Genomic DNA, 17,036 nt, shown 5'->3' with positions numbered 1-17,036 from the left:
ATGATGGGTGTGAACTTTCCATTTCAAAGCCCTCCCTTAACGGATTTCCAGAACCATTTAGACAAACTCCCAGACACTTTCTTCTTCAAAATGTCTGATCTATACTCAGATATTTTCCTACCACCCCTTTTCCTCTGCTGTACCCCCTATACTAGTGATTGGACCTCATTCAGATACTCATGGTAGAATTTGGGGGACTCTGTTTAGGTTTCTTATACTCCCTAAATTCTCCTATTCTCACACATTAAATATTTTTAATATCTCTGTTAAATATTCCTTTCTGTCCCCATTATTATTATTCTTAATTCTAGCCTTCATGATTATTTTCTTGCTTCACTTACTTAAAAGTCACTACAGTATTCTAATTTGTCTCTCTACAACTACCCTTGTTGCCATCTTTGAATTAATCCTCCTGCTTTCTTTCTTTTTTTTAAGATTTTATTTATTTATTTGACAGACACAGAGAGAGAGAGAACACAAGCAGGGGGAGTGGAAGAAGGAGAAGCAGGCTCCCTGCTGAGCAAGGAGCCCGATGTGGGACTTGATCCCAGGACCCTGAGATCATGACCTGAGCTGAAGGCAGACTCTTAACCAACTGAGCCACCCAGGCACCCAATCCTCCTGCTTCCTAAAACAAGAAACTTGTCATAGCTCTCTACTACTACTACTATTATTATTATTATTTGTAGTGGAGTTAGCAAATCTTTGGGATACATGTTATTCCTTAGGATGGTGCCCATGGCAGACATCACCGATGGATCAGTGCCTCTCACTGAGTCCAGACTCAAGCTCATCGCTGCTAATCACAGTCCTGTTAATCACAGCCACAGCACGTCAGAGCAGGCATTCTAGATGAAAATCTCTAGTCTGGAGCATTAAACAAAAACTCCTCAATATGACAGAAAATACCGTCTCTAATTTGCCTGTTTCCCTGGAAAGCCTCATCTTTTATGTACCTACGTCTTTCAAGTACCTGGCACTTCAAATTACTGATTTTTTAAAACTACACTGAAGTGTCATATTCTCTATGTCTCTCTCGCTCTCTCCACATGTGTGTGCGTGCACACACTCACCCTCACACATAAACCACTCCCATGTAAAATGCATCATTCCCTCTGATTAAACACTAAAAAATATTTATTGACTACCTATAACACTTCATTATCCATATTTGTACATGCCTTTCTTCACTTACAAAGTTTCAACCAACTCTAAGAGCAAAAACTGTATCATTTCTGGATCCTCAGCACTTAACATTGCTTTTGGAATATATTGGGTTCTAAATAAATGTTTGAATGAATGAATAAATAAATGAATATATTAAAAAATACGAAGATGAAACTATGTTTAATGGTTGTAAGAAATAGAGATCCTGTAAAGGAACAAATTTCAGGATTACCAGGGTGCCCGGGTGGCTCAGTTGGTTAAGTGTCTGCCTTGGGCTCAGGTCATAATCACAGGGTCCTGGAATCCAGCCCCCCTGTCGGGCTCCCTGCTCAGTGGGGAGTCGGCTTCTCCCTTTCTTTCTGCCCCTCCCCCGCCTCCTGCACGCAGACACACTCTCTCTCAAATAAACAAAATCTTTAAAAATTTTTTTCAGTATTATCAACACTGTTTGCTTCTTTACAAAAATAATGGAAAAATGTGGTTAATTTTAAATAAAGTGTGCATTTACCTGAGACACACCCATTGAGCTTTCTCTTTCCTCCCTACCTCTACCTTCTCCTTTCATTCCTCCCTCTCTCTTTTCCATCCTTCTTTCACTTTTCTTTTACCTAGTAATAACTTCATAGAAGGGAAATAGTTGGGATGTAAGCTTTTTAACTTGGGTTAATTTCTAAGAATGTACTAAAGTTCCTTAATTTTTCTTGCTAATACTCCCATTTGTTGTTTCTTTGTTATTGTTTATAATAATACAATTTAAATATGTCACAAGTGGAATACAAATATCTACAATTTTTTTTTGTACATAAATTGTCAGTTTTCCACCCCTGTAAGAAAAATAAAATAAGACTGTAGAAATGTAAAGAAAAGAAATTACTGACAGGAGAAAAGAGATAAACAATTATAAATTCTTTAAACCTAAGGAATATTTTCTAAGTTTATCACAATAGCTTTTGCCTCAATTATGTATAATGGTTATTTTTTATAAACTAAAATTTTTATCTCAAAGGAAATATAATATTTTTGTGTATGAGCTGAAAAGTAAATTTCAAGGAGAATGTACTTTTCCTTACAAATAAAACAGTTCTAAACATGTAAAATAGAGTTGATGCATCAAATTGAAGGAACAATTCAGAGTTTACATCCATGGGATACACTGTAAATTAGGCAGGTTTTTGTTCATTGTGTTTTGTTTTACAGTGTGAATATTATCTCTTGACAAAGGAGAGAGAGGAAACTAGATGTTCTGCTCAGCACAAATCTTCCCTTATATACACATACCTTTTTTCTTGCATTTACTTTTTAAAAAACAGCTTTATTAACTTACAAATCACATGCTAGATAATCCACTGATTTAGTGTATAGTTCAATGATTTTAGTATACTCACAGGATTGTGCAACTATCATCACAATTTAATTTTAGAACATTTTTATCACCCTAGAAAGGATTCCTGTACTCATTAGCAATCAGTCCCCATCATCACTCTCCCTCAGCCCCATGAAACCACTAATCTGGTCTCTGCCTCTATAAATTTGCCTACGCTGGACATTTCATATAAATAGAATCATACAATATGTGTCTTTTGTGATTGGCTTTGTTTACTTAGTGTAATGTCTACAAGGTTTATCCACGTTGTATTACTACTCCTTTCTTTTTATTGCCAAATAATATTCTATAGTATGGATATATCACATTTTTTTGATGGATATTTGAGTTGTTACCACTTTTCAGCTATTAAAAATAATACTGCTATGAATATTCATGTACAAGTTTTTTTTGGACATATGTTTTCATTTCTGTCAGATATATATATACATATATGGTAATTCTATGTTTAACATTTTGAAGAACTGTTAAACTATTTTCCAAAGTGGCTACATCATTTTACAATCCCACCAACAATGTAAAAGTTACAATTTCTCCACATCTTTCCTATACTTATAATTGTCACCTTTTTATCATAGCTACCCTAGTGGGTATGAAATGGTATCATTGTGGTTTTGAATTGCACTTCCCTATAACTAATGATGTTGAACATGTTTTTTCACATACTTGTTGGTCATTTGTATGTCTTATGTAGAGAAATGTCTATTCAGATCCTTTGCCCATTTTTTAATTGGGTTGTTCATCTTTTTATTATTGAATAATAAAAGTTATTTGTATATTCTAGATATTAGTCCTTTATCAAATACGTGACTTTTAAATATTTTCTCCTAATCTGTGATTTGCCTCTTCATTTTTTTGATGGTATCATTTATATCACAAAAGTTTCTAATATTGATGTAGTCCAACATCTATTTCTTTGTTACTTGTGCTTTTGGTATCATATCTAAAAACACATTGCATAACCCAAGGTCACAAAAATTTATTCATACATTTTCATGTAAGAGTTGCATTTATTTTTTATTTTTAATAAAGATTTTATTTATTTATTTGTCAGAGAGTGAGTGAGAGCACAAGCAGGGGGAGTGGCAGGCTGAGGGAGAAGCAGGCTCCTTGCTGAGCTAGGAGCCTGATGTGGGACTCGATCCCAGGACCCTGGGATCAGGACCTGAGCTGAAGTCAGACACTTAACTGACTGAGCCACCCAGGTGTCCCATTATTTTTTGAGCAAGCTATAAATATCTTGCTATAGGCACATACTAGTTGTGGACTATCCAAGAACATATATTTCCAAGTCTATTTCAGATTTAAAAAAAAAATTGGTGAAAAGGAAAATAATCTGTAGATATTTAGATTACAAAATGGAGAAAAGCTTTAAGTCATCTTATTTTACAGGTCAGGAAACTAAGGCCTAGCAAAGTCACTAACCTGAAAACATTCAGGCTCTGTAAGCTAGGCAAAATGCAAAATGGAACCTTCTTATTAATCATTCCACTCCACCAGCATTTCTAAAAATGTTAGAAATGTTTTGGTTGCATATGTTTTGGAGACAAAATTCCAAATCAATCCTGTTTAGGCATAAAATATAACTTACTGGCTACATTGGTGAGGAAGTCCATTATTATAGCTTATTTTGGATGTGGCGAGATTCAAAGGCTCTAATAATGTCATCGGATTCTCCACCAATCTCCACCTAGCTCTCAGCTGATTGACTTCATATTTTAAAATATTTTTTTCCCATATGGTAAGCAGGATGCATTAGGATATACCTTCTCCTACTTGGTTTGCAACCCCCCAGAAAGAGAAAACCTTCCCTGATAACACTAATAGAGAAGTCCTAGGGAGAACACCAATGATGTAGCTTGACCATGTTTCCATGCCTAAACAAACCAAAATCAGAAGATTATGCTAATCTGACCAGATTTTAGTGACTTCCTACCTCTGTGACCAGGAGGACAGACTCACTTGAACCAGAGGGGACAGATTCTCTGCTGGAAAGAGGGGTTCATTTTATCAGGGAAAAAAGGAAATTGTGCTGGATCGACAGTATCATCAGCTTCCCAAATGCTGAGACATGCTAGGAGGTACTGTATAAATTTGATTTTTTTAGAAAAATTGAAAGCCCCAAATAACAGAAATACAGTATTGATGATGAGCTATTACGTTAAATTAAAATTCCAGGGGAATTATATATTTTCTGATTTTATTGCCTTTGGAGAAAACATGTTTTCACATAGAATTTGACTCTTGACTTTGTGAAAGGGAAATAGGTGTAAAGCTCTTAGTCCAAAGAGCTGGAAAGATATGTTTTGTTTCTATGCTCGTTGAGCAAGCAATTCTTTCCACATTAGATCTCTGGAGGGAGAGTTTTTTCATCAAGTACAAAGCATTTTTTTCAGTCTCCCTCCCACCTTTTACTAATTGGGCTGAGATTTGGCCACTTGCCTCTTTCAAATAAAAAGAAGGTGACCAAAATCACCGGAAAATGGCTAATCATGCCCACAATGGGAAAGTTATTCCCATGAGTACATACTTCAGAGTGTAAAATGAAGCCCAAATTTAATCACAATTTTATCTGTCTTTAATGGCTATACAGCTATTCAACCTGGAATGTTCGTTAGATAAGCAAGTAAGCAGAGAGTCAATATTTTTTTTTTTGGTACCAATACAGTATCAGTAAAGGCTATTATAGTCAACCTAAAATTAAACTCAAATTTGGGAGATTTTATATCTTGTTTTTAATTGGAGTAGCATGTTATATTCTTTAAGATGTGACTATTTGATTACAATGTATACAAACAATTTGCTAGAGCTTTATATAAGTTCAATATTAGGAAATATGCAATTATGTTAATTAAATGGACATCAGATTTGGGAATATACTTGTTACCATTCACTTTATTTGATATTTTCATGACTGGCTTAAATGACAGAATAAAAACCAAACACATTATTTCTAAAGAAGATAAACTCACAATGCATATGACCACCCCTTGAAATATTGGGTAAATTTTCATGTATAATGCTATAGAAATTGTGGCAAATAATTTAAAAACATGTATAATCTTGTTTATGTTTCTAAAAATTTTAATGTGATATAATAAAAATAACAGTAATAACAATAGCTAACTTTACTGAGTTCTAAAAAGTCTATGTACATTATCTCATTTTATTTTCACAATAGCCTTTTAGTGTAGGAGCTATTTTGCAAATGAGAAAGGTATTCTTACAGAAGTTGTTTAACTTGGAAGTATGAGGTTGAGTTGGGTTTTCAAATCAGAATTTGTAACCAGTACAACTCCTGCCTCTACTTATCACAGATGTCCCTCTATTAGGCTAATTATTAAATATCAGGTGGATGTTACTTTATTCATTTTATAATCTCCCTAGAAAAGGGAAAATTGTATCATTGTTCAGTAGGGCAATATTTATAATATATATTTTCTTAGCACGTGGAATTTAGTTATAGTTAAACTCTGATGTCTCTTCAAAATAAAATACTTTCTGGAGGTTTTTATTGACTTTTTAAAATTGGCTATTAGAGTGCTTTTATATACTAGGTCATTCATAAGATTTTGATGAATTAAATGTAATAATCTTTCTTGCTATTTCATTGATTACCTTGTTGAGTTTATGCATTGTTGAATCATTCCTTAACATGTCCTGTCATTTCTGAGCTGTATAATTTAAAATTTTTTTACCTATGTAATTTCTTGTTAAATGCAAGAGATAAAAACCCAATGTATCCCAAATTCATAAATTGTTGGCTTCCAGTCCCAGGAGCATTTAGGCTTATTGATGACAATAAGTATACCTTGGCTTAGATGAATTAATCAGATCCCATTCTGAAGAAGTCTGGCAAGCGGGCTTATGAAGAAATATGTTTGCTTTTCTAATTTCAGTTTTCTGCAGTGGAGAAGAGAGAACTAGACTTACCCCAAACAGCTTTTCAAAAGTAAGAATAGCTCTAAAAAGAGGCAGTATATGAAGAGGTAAAATCAAGATGTGATTTCTTTTGATCTAGATACATTTTCCCTGAATTCTCATGTAGCAAAAGAAAAAAATCATGGGTCTACATTCCACTGTCTTAGATTCAAACTCAAACTCCTTTGGGCAATTAGAAGGAAGAAACCTAGGGAAAGTCTTCCTGAACCAGAAAAAACTGTGTCAGAGAGGCTTGGTTTCAAGGATATTTTAGATTTGAGTTAGTTTGAACAAAACTGTTAATCCTGCCTTTTACATAAATTTTGAACACTTACCCAAGGCTTAAATAATCTTATTCTACTCTTTCATTTTACAAATGAGATACCTGGGAAGGTATGTAACTTGCTCAAGCTCACTGAATGACAACATATTGACTGAGCACGGGGACTAACTTCCTATCTTAAATGTTGGTGAAATCATCCCTCTTTAGAACCTTATGAATGAGTCCTACGGACTCTGCTTAAAAGTAATGAACTAAACCACTAAAATAAGATTACTGTTCTCTAACTTGATAAATATTTTTGTTGAGGAATCTTAACTTATATTCACTTCTATCTCCCTACACAACTAGGTGAAAGTAGATGCTCAATAAATAGGGTAAGATGACTAATTGAGTTTCCAGAAGTATTTCTTAAATTAAAATGCATGTGATTTTTATCTTGGTACCTTACCAGAATGGCAAGTCTGAGTTGTGAAACTTACTAATGTAAGTTTAAAAAAAGTAAAATATCCTGACTTTACTAAGAAAAGGAATCAAAAGAAGAAATTGCGTGAGAAAAAATAAAAATGTGTTTGATAAATGAAAGTGAAATGAAATGTGAAAATTGGATGGTTAAGCAAAATAACTGAATAAGCAAAACAGAAATGTATCCTGCACCACTTTCTAAGTCCTAATTACCCAAAAAAATGGCTCAATTCTCTGAGTCAGTATAGTTTGGGCAAAGGGCTTCAGATTTAGAGTTGGAGAATCCGAGTTCTTAGCTTAGGGTCAGCCTAAGCATCTGTATGCCCTTGGCCAAGTCACTAAGATAGGTATGAGACATGAGATATGAGATTAACATTGCCATAACTAATTAAAATTATAGAACAATAAAGATCATAGCAATAGCTAATGCTTATTGGGTGTTTATTATAAGTTCTTTATATCTATCATGTAATTTAACACTTAAAAGAACCTGACAAGATTAATTATGATAAAAATTCTAAGCGACATTGATCAAGCCACTATTTGCGTACTCCTTCCCTTGTCAGGAAATAGTGAGTTTAAGTGTTGTAAGAACTGGAGTTTGAAGCTATGCCTCTCTGACTCCAGCACATATCTTTCAATAAGTCTGCAATATAGAAAAGGGAGCTAAAGATTAAGTGCGCATTTTCTAGTTGGGTAAGCCAAGCAGAAAAGAGTTGAAATGATTTTCTTAAAATCACCTAACAATTTAGGAACATCTGGAAGAAATTCAGCTAATGTGATTGCCTTGCACTATGATAAATGTGTTCTAAAGTTAGGAGGAATGACTGGCCAGTTGTGAAGCCAAAAGTTACCACTTATATTTGATGGGAAGATGTAATTTTTGATCAGGTGAAGATTTGCAGTTAATTTTCTATTATGGCTGTAACAAACTGCCACAAATGTAGTAGCTTCAAAAAAAACCACACATTTATCGTGTCACAGCTCTATGGGTCAGGAGTCCTACGGGCTTGGCTAGTTTCTCTATTTCAAGTCTTACAAGGCCAAAATCAAGGAATTCTGTCCTGGAGGCTCTAGGAGAGATCTACTTCCTGATTCATTCAGGTTGTTGGCAGAATTCAATTCCTTGAGATTGTAGAGCTGGGGTCCCCATTTCTTTGCTGGCTATTAATTTGAGAGCCACCTTTATCTCCTAGAGGCTTCTTTCCAGTCCTTGTACGTGGGCTCCCTCATAAAGCTGTCAACTGTGCCGTATCTCTTCTGCTTCCTTTTCTTCTGTTGCACCTCTGTGGCTGACTATTCAACCTTCCTCTTCTACTTTGAAGGGCTCAAATGATTAGTTTAGCCTACCAGAATACTTCATGGTAATCTAGGATACTCTTCCTATTTTAAGGTCCATAATCTTGAAATGACAGATTCTGGGGATTAGGGCATGGAAATACTTGGGGGCTTATTATTCCACCTACCACAGAATTCTTTTATCTGTACCACTGGTTCTCAACTTTAGCTGTATACTAGAATCACCTTAGAAACTTGGAAAAAATGCTTATCCCTAGGCCGCAAATGATAAACTGAATCCAAATTTCCTAGAGTAGAATCTAGTCAATGATTTTTTTTTTAAGGTGTCAGAAATTATAATGTGCTTCATAGGGCTAAGAGCACCCTCAAACACCAGTTTCTTCAACTTAATTAAATTCATTTTGTAAGTAATCCATTCAAAACACACTTTCTATTTATTCTCTTTATGCCTAGGGTTTGGAGTTATAGAGGTAGCTACAATGCATGTCCTATTTTTACTGTGCTCACAATCTAGTGGCATAAACAGACACACACAAAAATAATTGCAACATTACAGGATACATTTTAAAATAGATATTTGAATAATTTGCTCTGGGAGTTCTGAGACATTTCTTATGCCTGGGAACACGGTAGAATATTTTGCTTGATTTATACTTGATAGTCATTATTATTTATTTATTTATTTTTTGAAGTAACCTCTACTTCCAACGTGGGGCTTGAACTTACTTTTTTTTTTTTTTAAAGATTTTATTTATTTGACAGAGAGATAGAGAGAGAGCACAAGTAGGCAGAGAGGCAGGCAGAGGGAGAGGGAGAAGCAGACTCTCCACTGAGCAGGGAGCCTGACACAGGCCTCGATCAGAGGGATCAGGACCCAAGCTGAAGGCAGCCGCTTAACAGACTGAGCTACCCAGGCGCCCCATGGGGATTGAACTTATGACTTCGAGATCAAGAATCACAGGCTCCTCCGACTGAGCCAGCCAGGTTCCCCCTTAGTTGTTATTTTTAAAATAGTCTGGCAAGGGGCACTGGCTGGCTCAGTCGGTTAAGCAACCAGCTCCTGATTTCACATCAAGGTCCTGGGATCTAGCCCTGTGTTCAGGATCTGCACTCAGCCGGGAGTCTGCTTAAGGATTCTCTCTCTCCCTCTCCCTCTGCCCCTCCCCACCTCTCTCAAATAAATAAATAAATCTTTAAAAGTATAAAATAAAATAGTCTGGCAGTACCTAGAGACAGAGGAAGTGTGTCCAGGTTTCAGCATGGTCCAGTTAGGCTGTTGTATTTATGTCGTGTTTCACAAAATTTAATAGGCCAAGAATTTCCTTGAAGTCAGATTCCCAGTTCTTCTCCCAAAGATTATGATTCAGAGGGTCTGTGGTGGGGCCTAGACATTCTAACATGTTCAGCAAGTTCTAGTAGTGATTCTGAAGCCAGTGATCCATGAACCCACAATTTGAGGAACACTGGTTTATGCCACATCAGAGATTTGGTACCTGTTCATTCAATAGTCTAAAAAATTATGGAAGCCCCAAGTGATGTTATTTAAAAAAAAAACTTATATTTGAGTTTCTTACATCAGTAACAGATATTTAGGAAGAAGAGGTCCTTATATTTTAATTTTTTTTACTGCTTCATGTATTAAAAGTGTTAAGGACATTCCAGGCCAGGATGGGGGTAGGGAGTTAAAACCTTAACCTGGTATGTATTTTTTTTTTTTTTTAAGATTTTATTTATTTATTTGAGAGAGAACGAGTGGGGAGGTGAGGGGCAGAGGGAGAGGGAGAAGCAGACTCCCCTCTGGGCAGAAAGCCCCATGTGGGGCTCAATCCCAGGACCCTGGGCTCATAACCTGAGCCGAAGGCAGACACCCAACTGACTGAACCACCCAGGCACCCCACCTGGCATGTATTTCTTAAAGATTTTATTGGAAGTAAAGACAATAATTTGCAAGAATAATTCTAGCAGAAAGACTTAGGATTTTGACAAAAAAAAAAAAAAAGAAAGAAAGAAAGAAAAGCAGTGAGGAGAAAATAAGAGGTAACCGGGATCTTGTACTTTGACATTTTTACTCAGTGGCACAATCTCTTCTACACAGTAGAATGACAGAAAGAAGTTTCCATTTGCCATCCAAGTGTGAAAAACTGGGTTTGGAGAAGAGTGCTTATTCCCTATTTTGATTGAGAAATGTAGCATGAGATAAACCGTAAGAGACTCTTAATCATAGGAAACAAACTGAGGGTTGTTGGAGGGGATGGGGTCACTGGGTGATACATTATATGTTAATTAACTGAATTCAAATTACAAAAAAAGAAATGTAGCATGTTGAATTTGCCACAAGGGAAAGGCATGTACTAAATAGAAAATCCTCACTTTGCTCATACAAAGGTTCAGGACACTTCATGGTAAATGAGGTATGTATGGGAAATGCTTCTGTTAGCCCACTTTATAGTGACTGGATAAGTAAGGGGAGAAGAGAATATGGCATAGGGCCCATAGAAATCCAAGATATTTTGGAAATGGAGGAGTAGAAGTTAAAAGTTTTTTTTTCCTTAATCTTGGCACAAACATATACTTTTAGTATCAGGGTTAGGTAACTCAACTAAAACTAAGAACTGTTATAAAGAAAAACACATTAATGAAAAGTGTGTACAGGAATAATAAAATTTTGAGAAAATAAGAAGCAAGTTTGCAAGGCACTGCTATGCATTTACAGGATTTAGGTTTTTGTGTTCTGATAACTTAGTATTGATTAGGTCACACTGATTTATAATTTTTTAATGCAGAATAAATCATGCTTTTACACTGAAGAAAGCAAAAAAGATTGGTTAAAAGTTTTGGACTTGGAAATGTAGCTCTATGAAAAGTGTTTTGTGGTAGAGATCAATGGTAATTTTAGGAAATGAAACCAGAATGAGATTACATAAAGTCCTAAGTGACTAGGAAGCTATATTTCCAAAGTTCTTTGAGGTTTTACAACATTCATCTTCAAAGTTCTTTCTGTGATGAAATAAATCATTTTTACCTTATGTTGGTGATTCTTTGGACAAGAAGAATGAAGACTATTTAGAAATAAACTACTTTTTTTATTCCATGTGTACAGTAAAGAAAATTATTTTGTTTCTAGTAGTAGAACCAAATCTTCCACTTTGTATAATTTTGAAAAGTGAGAATAAAACAGTACTGATAGGATCCATGAGGCTAGCAGTTAGAGAAAATGCCAGTAACTACTATTAGTACCATTATGATTACAAACTCACTTAAGAGTTTAAATTAGAGCTTTCTTAGTTTTGAATAAGCCCTTTTCCTACTAGACAAACCTAAGGACACTCGAAAAAACCCACTGGCAGATTTAGTCATTTAACTTGACTCTGCATTGCGTATTTTTTTTTTTTTTAAAGATTTTATTTATTTATTAGACAGAGAGAGAGAGAGAGAGAGAGAGAGAGAGCACGAGCAGGGGGAGTGGCAGGCAGAGGCAGAGAGAGAAGCAGGCTCCCTGCAGAGCAGGGGGAGCCTGATGTGGGACTCGATCCCAGGATCCTGGGATCATGACCTGAGCCGAAGGCAGTCGCTTAACCAACTGAGCCACCCAGGCGCCCCTGCATTGCGTATTTTATCTCTCTTTAGAATTATGGAAACTACCGTATCTCACAAGGCACCATGCAACTCATTTGTCAGTAAATAATTTAACAAGACCTGAAACAGATTTACAATGATTTGCCTAACAGCTTTAGTCAGTTAATATCAAATGTATTTTAGCAAAGATAAATTTGGAATAAGCTAAATATAGAAAAGAGAACCACTTGCTGAATGAACATATTAGAGGGAGCATGCAAAGAACCACTGAGCTAAACTGAGGAATACACTTAAACCTACCTCTGATAACAATCATGCCATTACATCTACCAAGTCCGTCTAAAGTGACCTTCAGATATGTCTTCAGTGGTGTTATCTACATGCCCAGTCATGAGCCCTGCATTATTGAACTTCAGAACATTCGGTGAAAGTGGCGATTCCTAGCTACCTACCACTCACCACACGTGTCTGCTGGCAAGAAAATTTGATAGGTCCTTTTCCAGGTGGATGACTCAAATGACTTAGATCATCACCTGAAATGGTCATTGTTAGACTTCATGGAGAGTACAGGTGTCCACCAGGTGTTTGAAAAACTGCCACCCAAACTTGCTGCTGCATCCTTGATAAAACCAGGGCTATAGACCCGCCCCTTGATTAGGAGTGCTACAAGTTTACACAGTGCAAAAAACAACCTTGTTACTAGTAACACATTTTCCAGATCACTAAGGAATAGGGTAAAGAAGGAAGTTATAAAAGTGGAATTATTTGCATTGGTAAATATTTCGTGAAATGGATAAAGTCTTCTTAAATTACAAGTGCCAGAATAATCTAGTAAACACTAAAAGGTATTTCACTAACATACTTTTTGGAACTCTGATTTTAAAGCCTCTGATTAGATAAGCAACACAAATAACTGCTAGTGTTGGGTGAGATGTTTTTCAAATATACTGGGTTTGGCAAAACTCCAAACATGTTTTTGAAGGACTTTTCCCTTCAGTTTTTGAGCCCAGGTACATATTATAGTTAGTTTAATCCTGACTCATGTGTAAATCATCAAAGCATTGTTTCATAAAAAAAAATCTATCTGATTTCCAAATAGAATAATATTTCTTTACATTCTTATTTGTGTATTTATACAGAGAAATGTGAACTACCAATGCTTTAAGTTTGGCTTAACCTTTATAAAGACTTCCAAAGTCAGTAAACTATTGTTTATTCAATACCCAAACAACACAGAACTTGAAAAATAAATATTTTTCAGGACATTATTTTTTTAAGAAAGTAAAATTGCTGGTATAAGAACTTTTCTTTTCCAATTTTCATTGTCAGTATAGTATAGATTCCAACACTATCAAAGCCTTCAAATAGAAGAAAAGGCAGTTATTTAATAGTTATGATTATTTTTTCTTGATTGTAAGTTTAAAATCCTAAAGTAGTTTATTGGTTTATTTTTTTCATTCATTTACTCATTCATTTATACAGCCAAGGTAAGTTAACTGCCAGTCACCAAAGATACATGGATCAATCAGATATGGTTTCTGGCTTTGAGAATGGATATATGTAACTAAGACTATTAACACACTCCAAGACGTTATTAAAGAAAGTCATTCAAAGGAAAATTAAACTGTAGTTTAAAATTTCAATATCTTAACTACTACTTGGATGAATGGAAATTAATTTAAGTTTCTCCAAATAATGGAAAACAACAAATATTTGTGAAAAAATTCAAGTATATTGTAAGCAAAAGAGATTTTTAAAGATTGGAATAGCTTAATAAAAATATTTTAATAGTGGTATTTTCTTTGAAAATTTCAATTTACCATGGAAATTTTGTTGGCTCATTGAGATAACATTAAATTATTACCTCAATCAATATTTCAGGTCATGACCCTTGGATTTAAGAAATTCTTCGAGACAACATCCAATATGATCCGAGGGAAAATGTGATTGAGTCTGGAGACAATTGTGTATGTAAGTATTGGAAAATTAGATTTTCTCATGGTAAAATGTAATAAAAACTAAAATATCAATGCATTAATTACTAAACTGCAAAAATTCTGATTCATTGTTTTCATTCTGTTACATGTTTTTTAATATCTAAAATTAATACAATGCCTCCTGATTTTTTGGTTATATATTTTTTTAGATCAACTAATAATAAAAACTCAGTATAGCTGATAGAAGAGAAAACAGTATTTGGAAGATTGCTACAGTTAAAAAGAAAAGCTGTGTCTGGGTGAGTCATTGGTGAGGGCAAGCAATGATATAGATTCTATGTTCTAGAAATTGGTGTGCTCTCGTTGCATGTGATAATAAAAATAATAAGTATAATATGTGGAAATGGCTTTTATAATTCTTTGGCCCTAATATTGGCACTATAATAAAAATCATGACAACTTTCTTAACAAAGTTAAATCTAAGTTCATAGTTTTCTGGCAAATATCTATTGATCGGATTTTTAAAATCTCCCTTGCCTTGAAAAATACTTCTTACACATTCAGTTAAATAAATACATTATGACTATACCATGATAATTTATATCTCATAAAAATACTGTCAGAGTAGGTTGCTCATGGGCCTTATAGTGAGTAAGCCAGTCCAGCAATGTTTGTCTCTAAGAATTAAGAAGTTAGGGGCATTGTTTTAGAGGCCATTTTCATTAGCTCAGAATTGTATCTACCTTCAGAAATATTTAACAGAAATACTTTATGTGGTATTGTCCATTTCCTGTAACCTTATTTTAATAACAGATGACTTAGGGAATCTCTTATTTCCTGATTAAATGATGAATTTCTATTAAATTATAAGGCCATTTTTATGACATATGGTTGTTGATTCTCAAGAAATTGGCCTGAGAACAATTTTCCCCCTTAAATTATTGAAGAGTCAGAAAATTAAAAATGAGATTCATGTTTATAGGAAATAAAGGTGAGCTTTATAGGAAAATACACTATCAAAATTTGTGCTTGTATGTTCTTGTGAAGCTCTTTATTTTGATACTTTAATCATTTTATTCCAATTTTGGTAAAGGCAAAGAAAACAAGATGTTTTCTTATTACTTAAAAATATATATGTAAGAAGCTTTCCTGTTTGTAAGACTAACATGTATTTAGGCTCTTTAGTACTTTAAGCCATAATGCTCTTAAGATTTTTTTTTAAGATTTTATTTATTTATTTGAGAGAGAGAGAGAGAGCACAAGCAGGGGGAGGGGCAAAAGGAGAGGGAGAAGCAGACACCCGCTGAGAGGCTGGATCCCAGGACCCTGGGATCATGACGTGAGACCTGAGCCAAAGGCAGATGCTTAACTGACTGAGCCACCCAAGCATCCAATGTTCTTAACATTTGCAATATGTAAAACTATTAATCAAATCCTTAAAGCAAAATTATTGTATAGTTTTAAAAAATTTACCATTGAGTACCATCTATATTTCATAAATATTGATTACTTATATTTATTTCATTTTCTCTGCAGTTTGATTTATATTGTATAGCATATTTCATTTTGGGTTCAATGATGGAGAAAAAGTGTATCCTGTATTTACTGCTAATCTTGCCTTTTTTTATGGTAAGCATAAATTCCTCTAATAAAACTCCCTATTTATGATTATTTGTTTTAACTTCCAATAAACCTATAATTAATAAGGGTTAATAACAACAGAATGACATATAGTTATTTGATGCATAAATTAAGTACATTTTTAATCAACAAAGCAATATTTTATTACCTTTCAGTGTGCACTTTCAGGTTTTATTCAATGGGAGGCACTATAGGATGGTGAAGCAGTGGCAGTGGGGGTGGGATGGCAAAGTGAGGAAGGTCAATGATAAAATGTAAAAGACACCACAGAAAGGTAATTATCAGAGTTTGAAAGAAAAATGAAATGGCTCTATATTGTAGTCATACCTAGTAGATAAAATATTTTCAGCCAGACCTGTTGATTCTGAGTTAGATCTATTTAAAAAGCAGATTCCAACCTGTTGGTTTTTCACTCATTCTGCCAACTGATTGGTTTGTATTAATTGAAACCAAGCACTGTTTTGAATTAATTTCCTTACTTCATTCAAGTAAGTATTAAGTGTCTGTTTTCTGACAGGCATTGATACTAAGCTTGGGGCAGGTGTGTCTGTGAGTGTGTGCACTCATGCATGCTCCTGCATCCATCTGCGGGGAATGTGAGGCTGGAGGTGGAGGGTAGACTAAGGATGAGTACAAGCCTATTGCTGTACTGGAGGGGTCATATTCCTTATACATATCATGTTATCTTTATTTACAGATATATCTTGTTCACATTTTTCTCTGTCCCACATGACAAGAGTGACGGTACTCTGATCTCATTATATGTATTAGAAACAGAGATGTAATCTCATCTAATTCTGTGCCAGCAAATAATTTTCCTGTGGTGTTTTCAAGCAAACCCCATAAAAAGATTCAAACAAAGAAACTCAAGAAAAATATAGAAAACCTAAATGGAAAAAAAGCAAGACTACATTCCCGTCAGCATTTGTATTTGAAAACATTCTCCAGTCTAGGAGCAGTCCAAATCCTGAACTTCTTAGATGTTATCTTAGGTAAATAGACTAGAATTCAAGAAGCAGGACTCCTGTTTCTACAGCTCGCTTCCTCCACTGAGTGTGCCAATGAGCTGCAGCTGCCAACTTTGGTTGCCTGCAGGTAATTCTGTATCAGATTACCAATCTGATTATTGTAATTTAAGGATTGTGACCATTTTTCTTGAATTCATTCAGTGTGCAAATCTGAGTTTTTAAGAATAAAAATGATATTGGTTTTATGCAATTCTATAAACTTCCTGAGAACAGGAGAAAAATCCTAATTTTGTTGATGCTGTAAATTTACATTTATTGCAGCACAACTGCTTCATAAATCTTTATTAGGAAATTAAAACTAATCAAAGAATGAGAGAGAGGGTAAATGTTAAATGGTG

At 34.7% G+C, this 17,036-nt stretch overlaps 1 protein-coding gene across 4 annotated transcripts in view; it reads left to right on the top strand.

Annotated features, from left to right (window-relative positions):
- The window catches only part of CALCRL (calcitonin receptor like receptor), a 100,930-nt gene that overhangs the window by 42,611 nt on the left and 41,283 nt on the right, over nucleotides 1-17,036 (top strand). For all 4 annotated transcript variants that reach the window (XM_036073833.2, XM_036073834.2, XM_078071080.1 and 1 more), the window contains 3 exons: nucleotides 13,974-14,063; nucleotides 14,239-14,328; nucleotides 15,566-15,658. In XM_036073833.2, the coding sequence (XP_035929726.1) occupies nucleotides 15,605-15,658 (54 nt within the window). In that variant the 5' untranslated portion in view covers nucleotides 13,974-14,063; nucleotides 14,239-14,328; nucleotides 15,566-15,604. The remainder of the gene's footprint in view (nucleotides 1-13,973; nucleotides 14,064-14,238; nucleotides 14,329-15,565; nucleotides 15,659-17,036) is intronic.

This window comes from Halichoerus grypus, chromosome 4 (genome assembly GCF_964656455.1).
Source record: "Halichoerus grypus chromosome 4, mHalGry1.hap1.1, whole genome shotgun sequence".
NCBI lineage: Eukaryota > Metazoa > Chordata > Mammalia > Carnivora > Phocidae > Halichoerus > Halichoerus grypus.
Note: the sequence above shows the minus strand (reverse complement) of the source record. Positions and strands in the feature narration are given on the sequence as shown.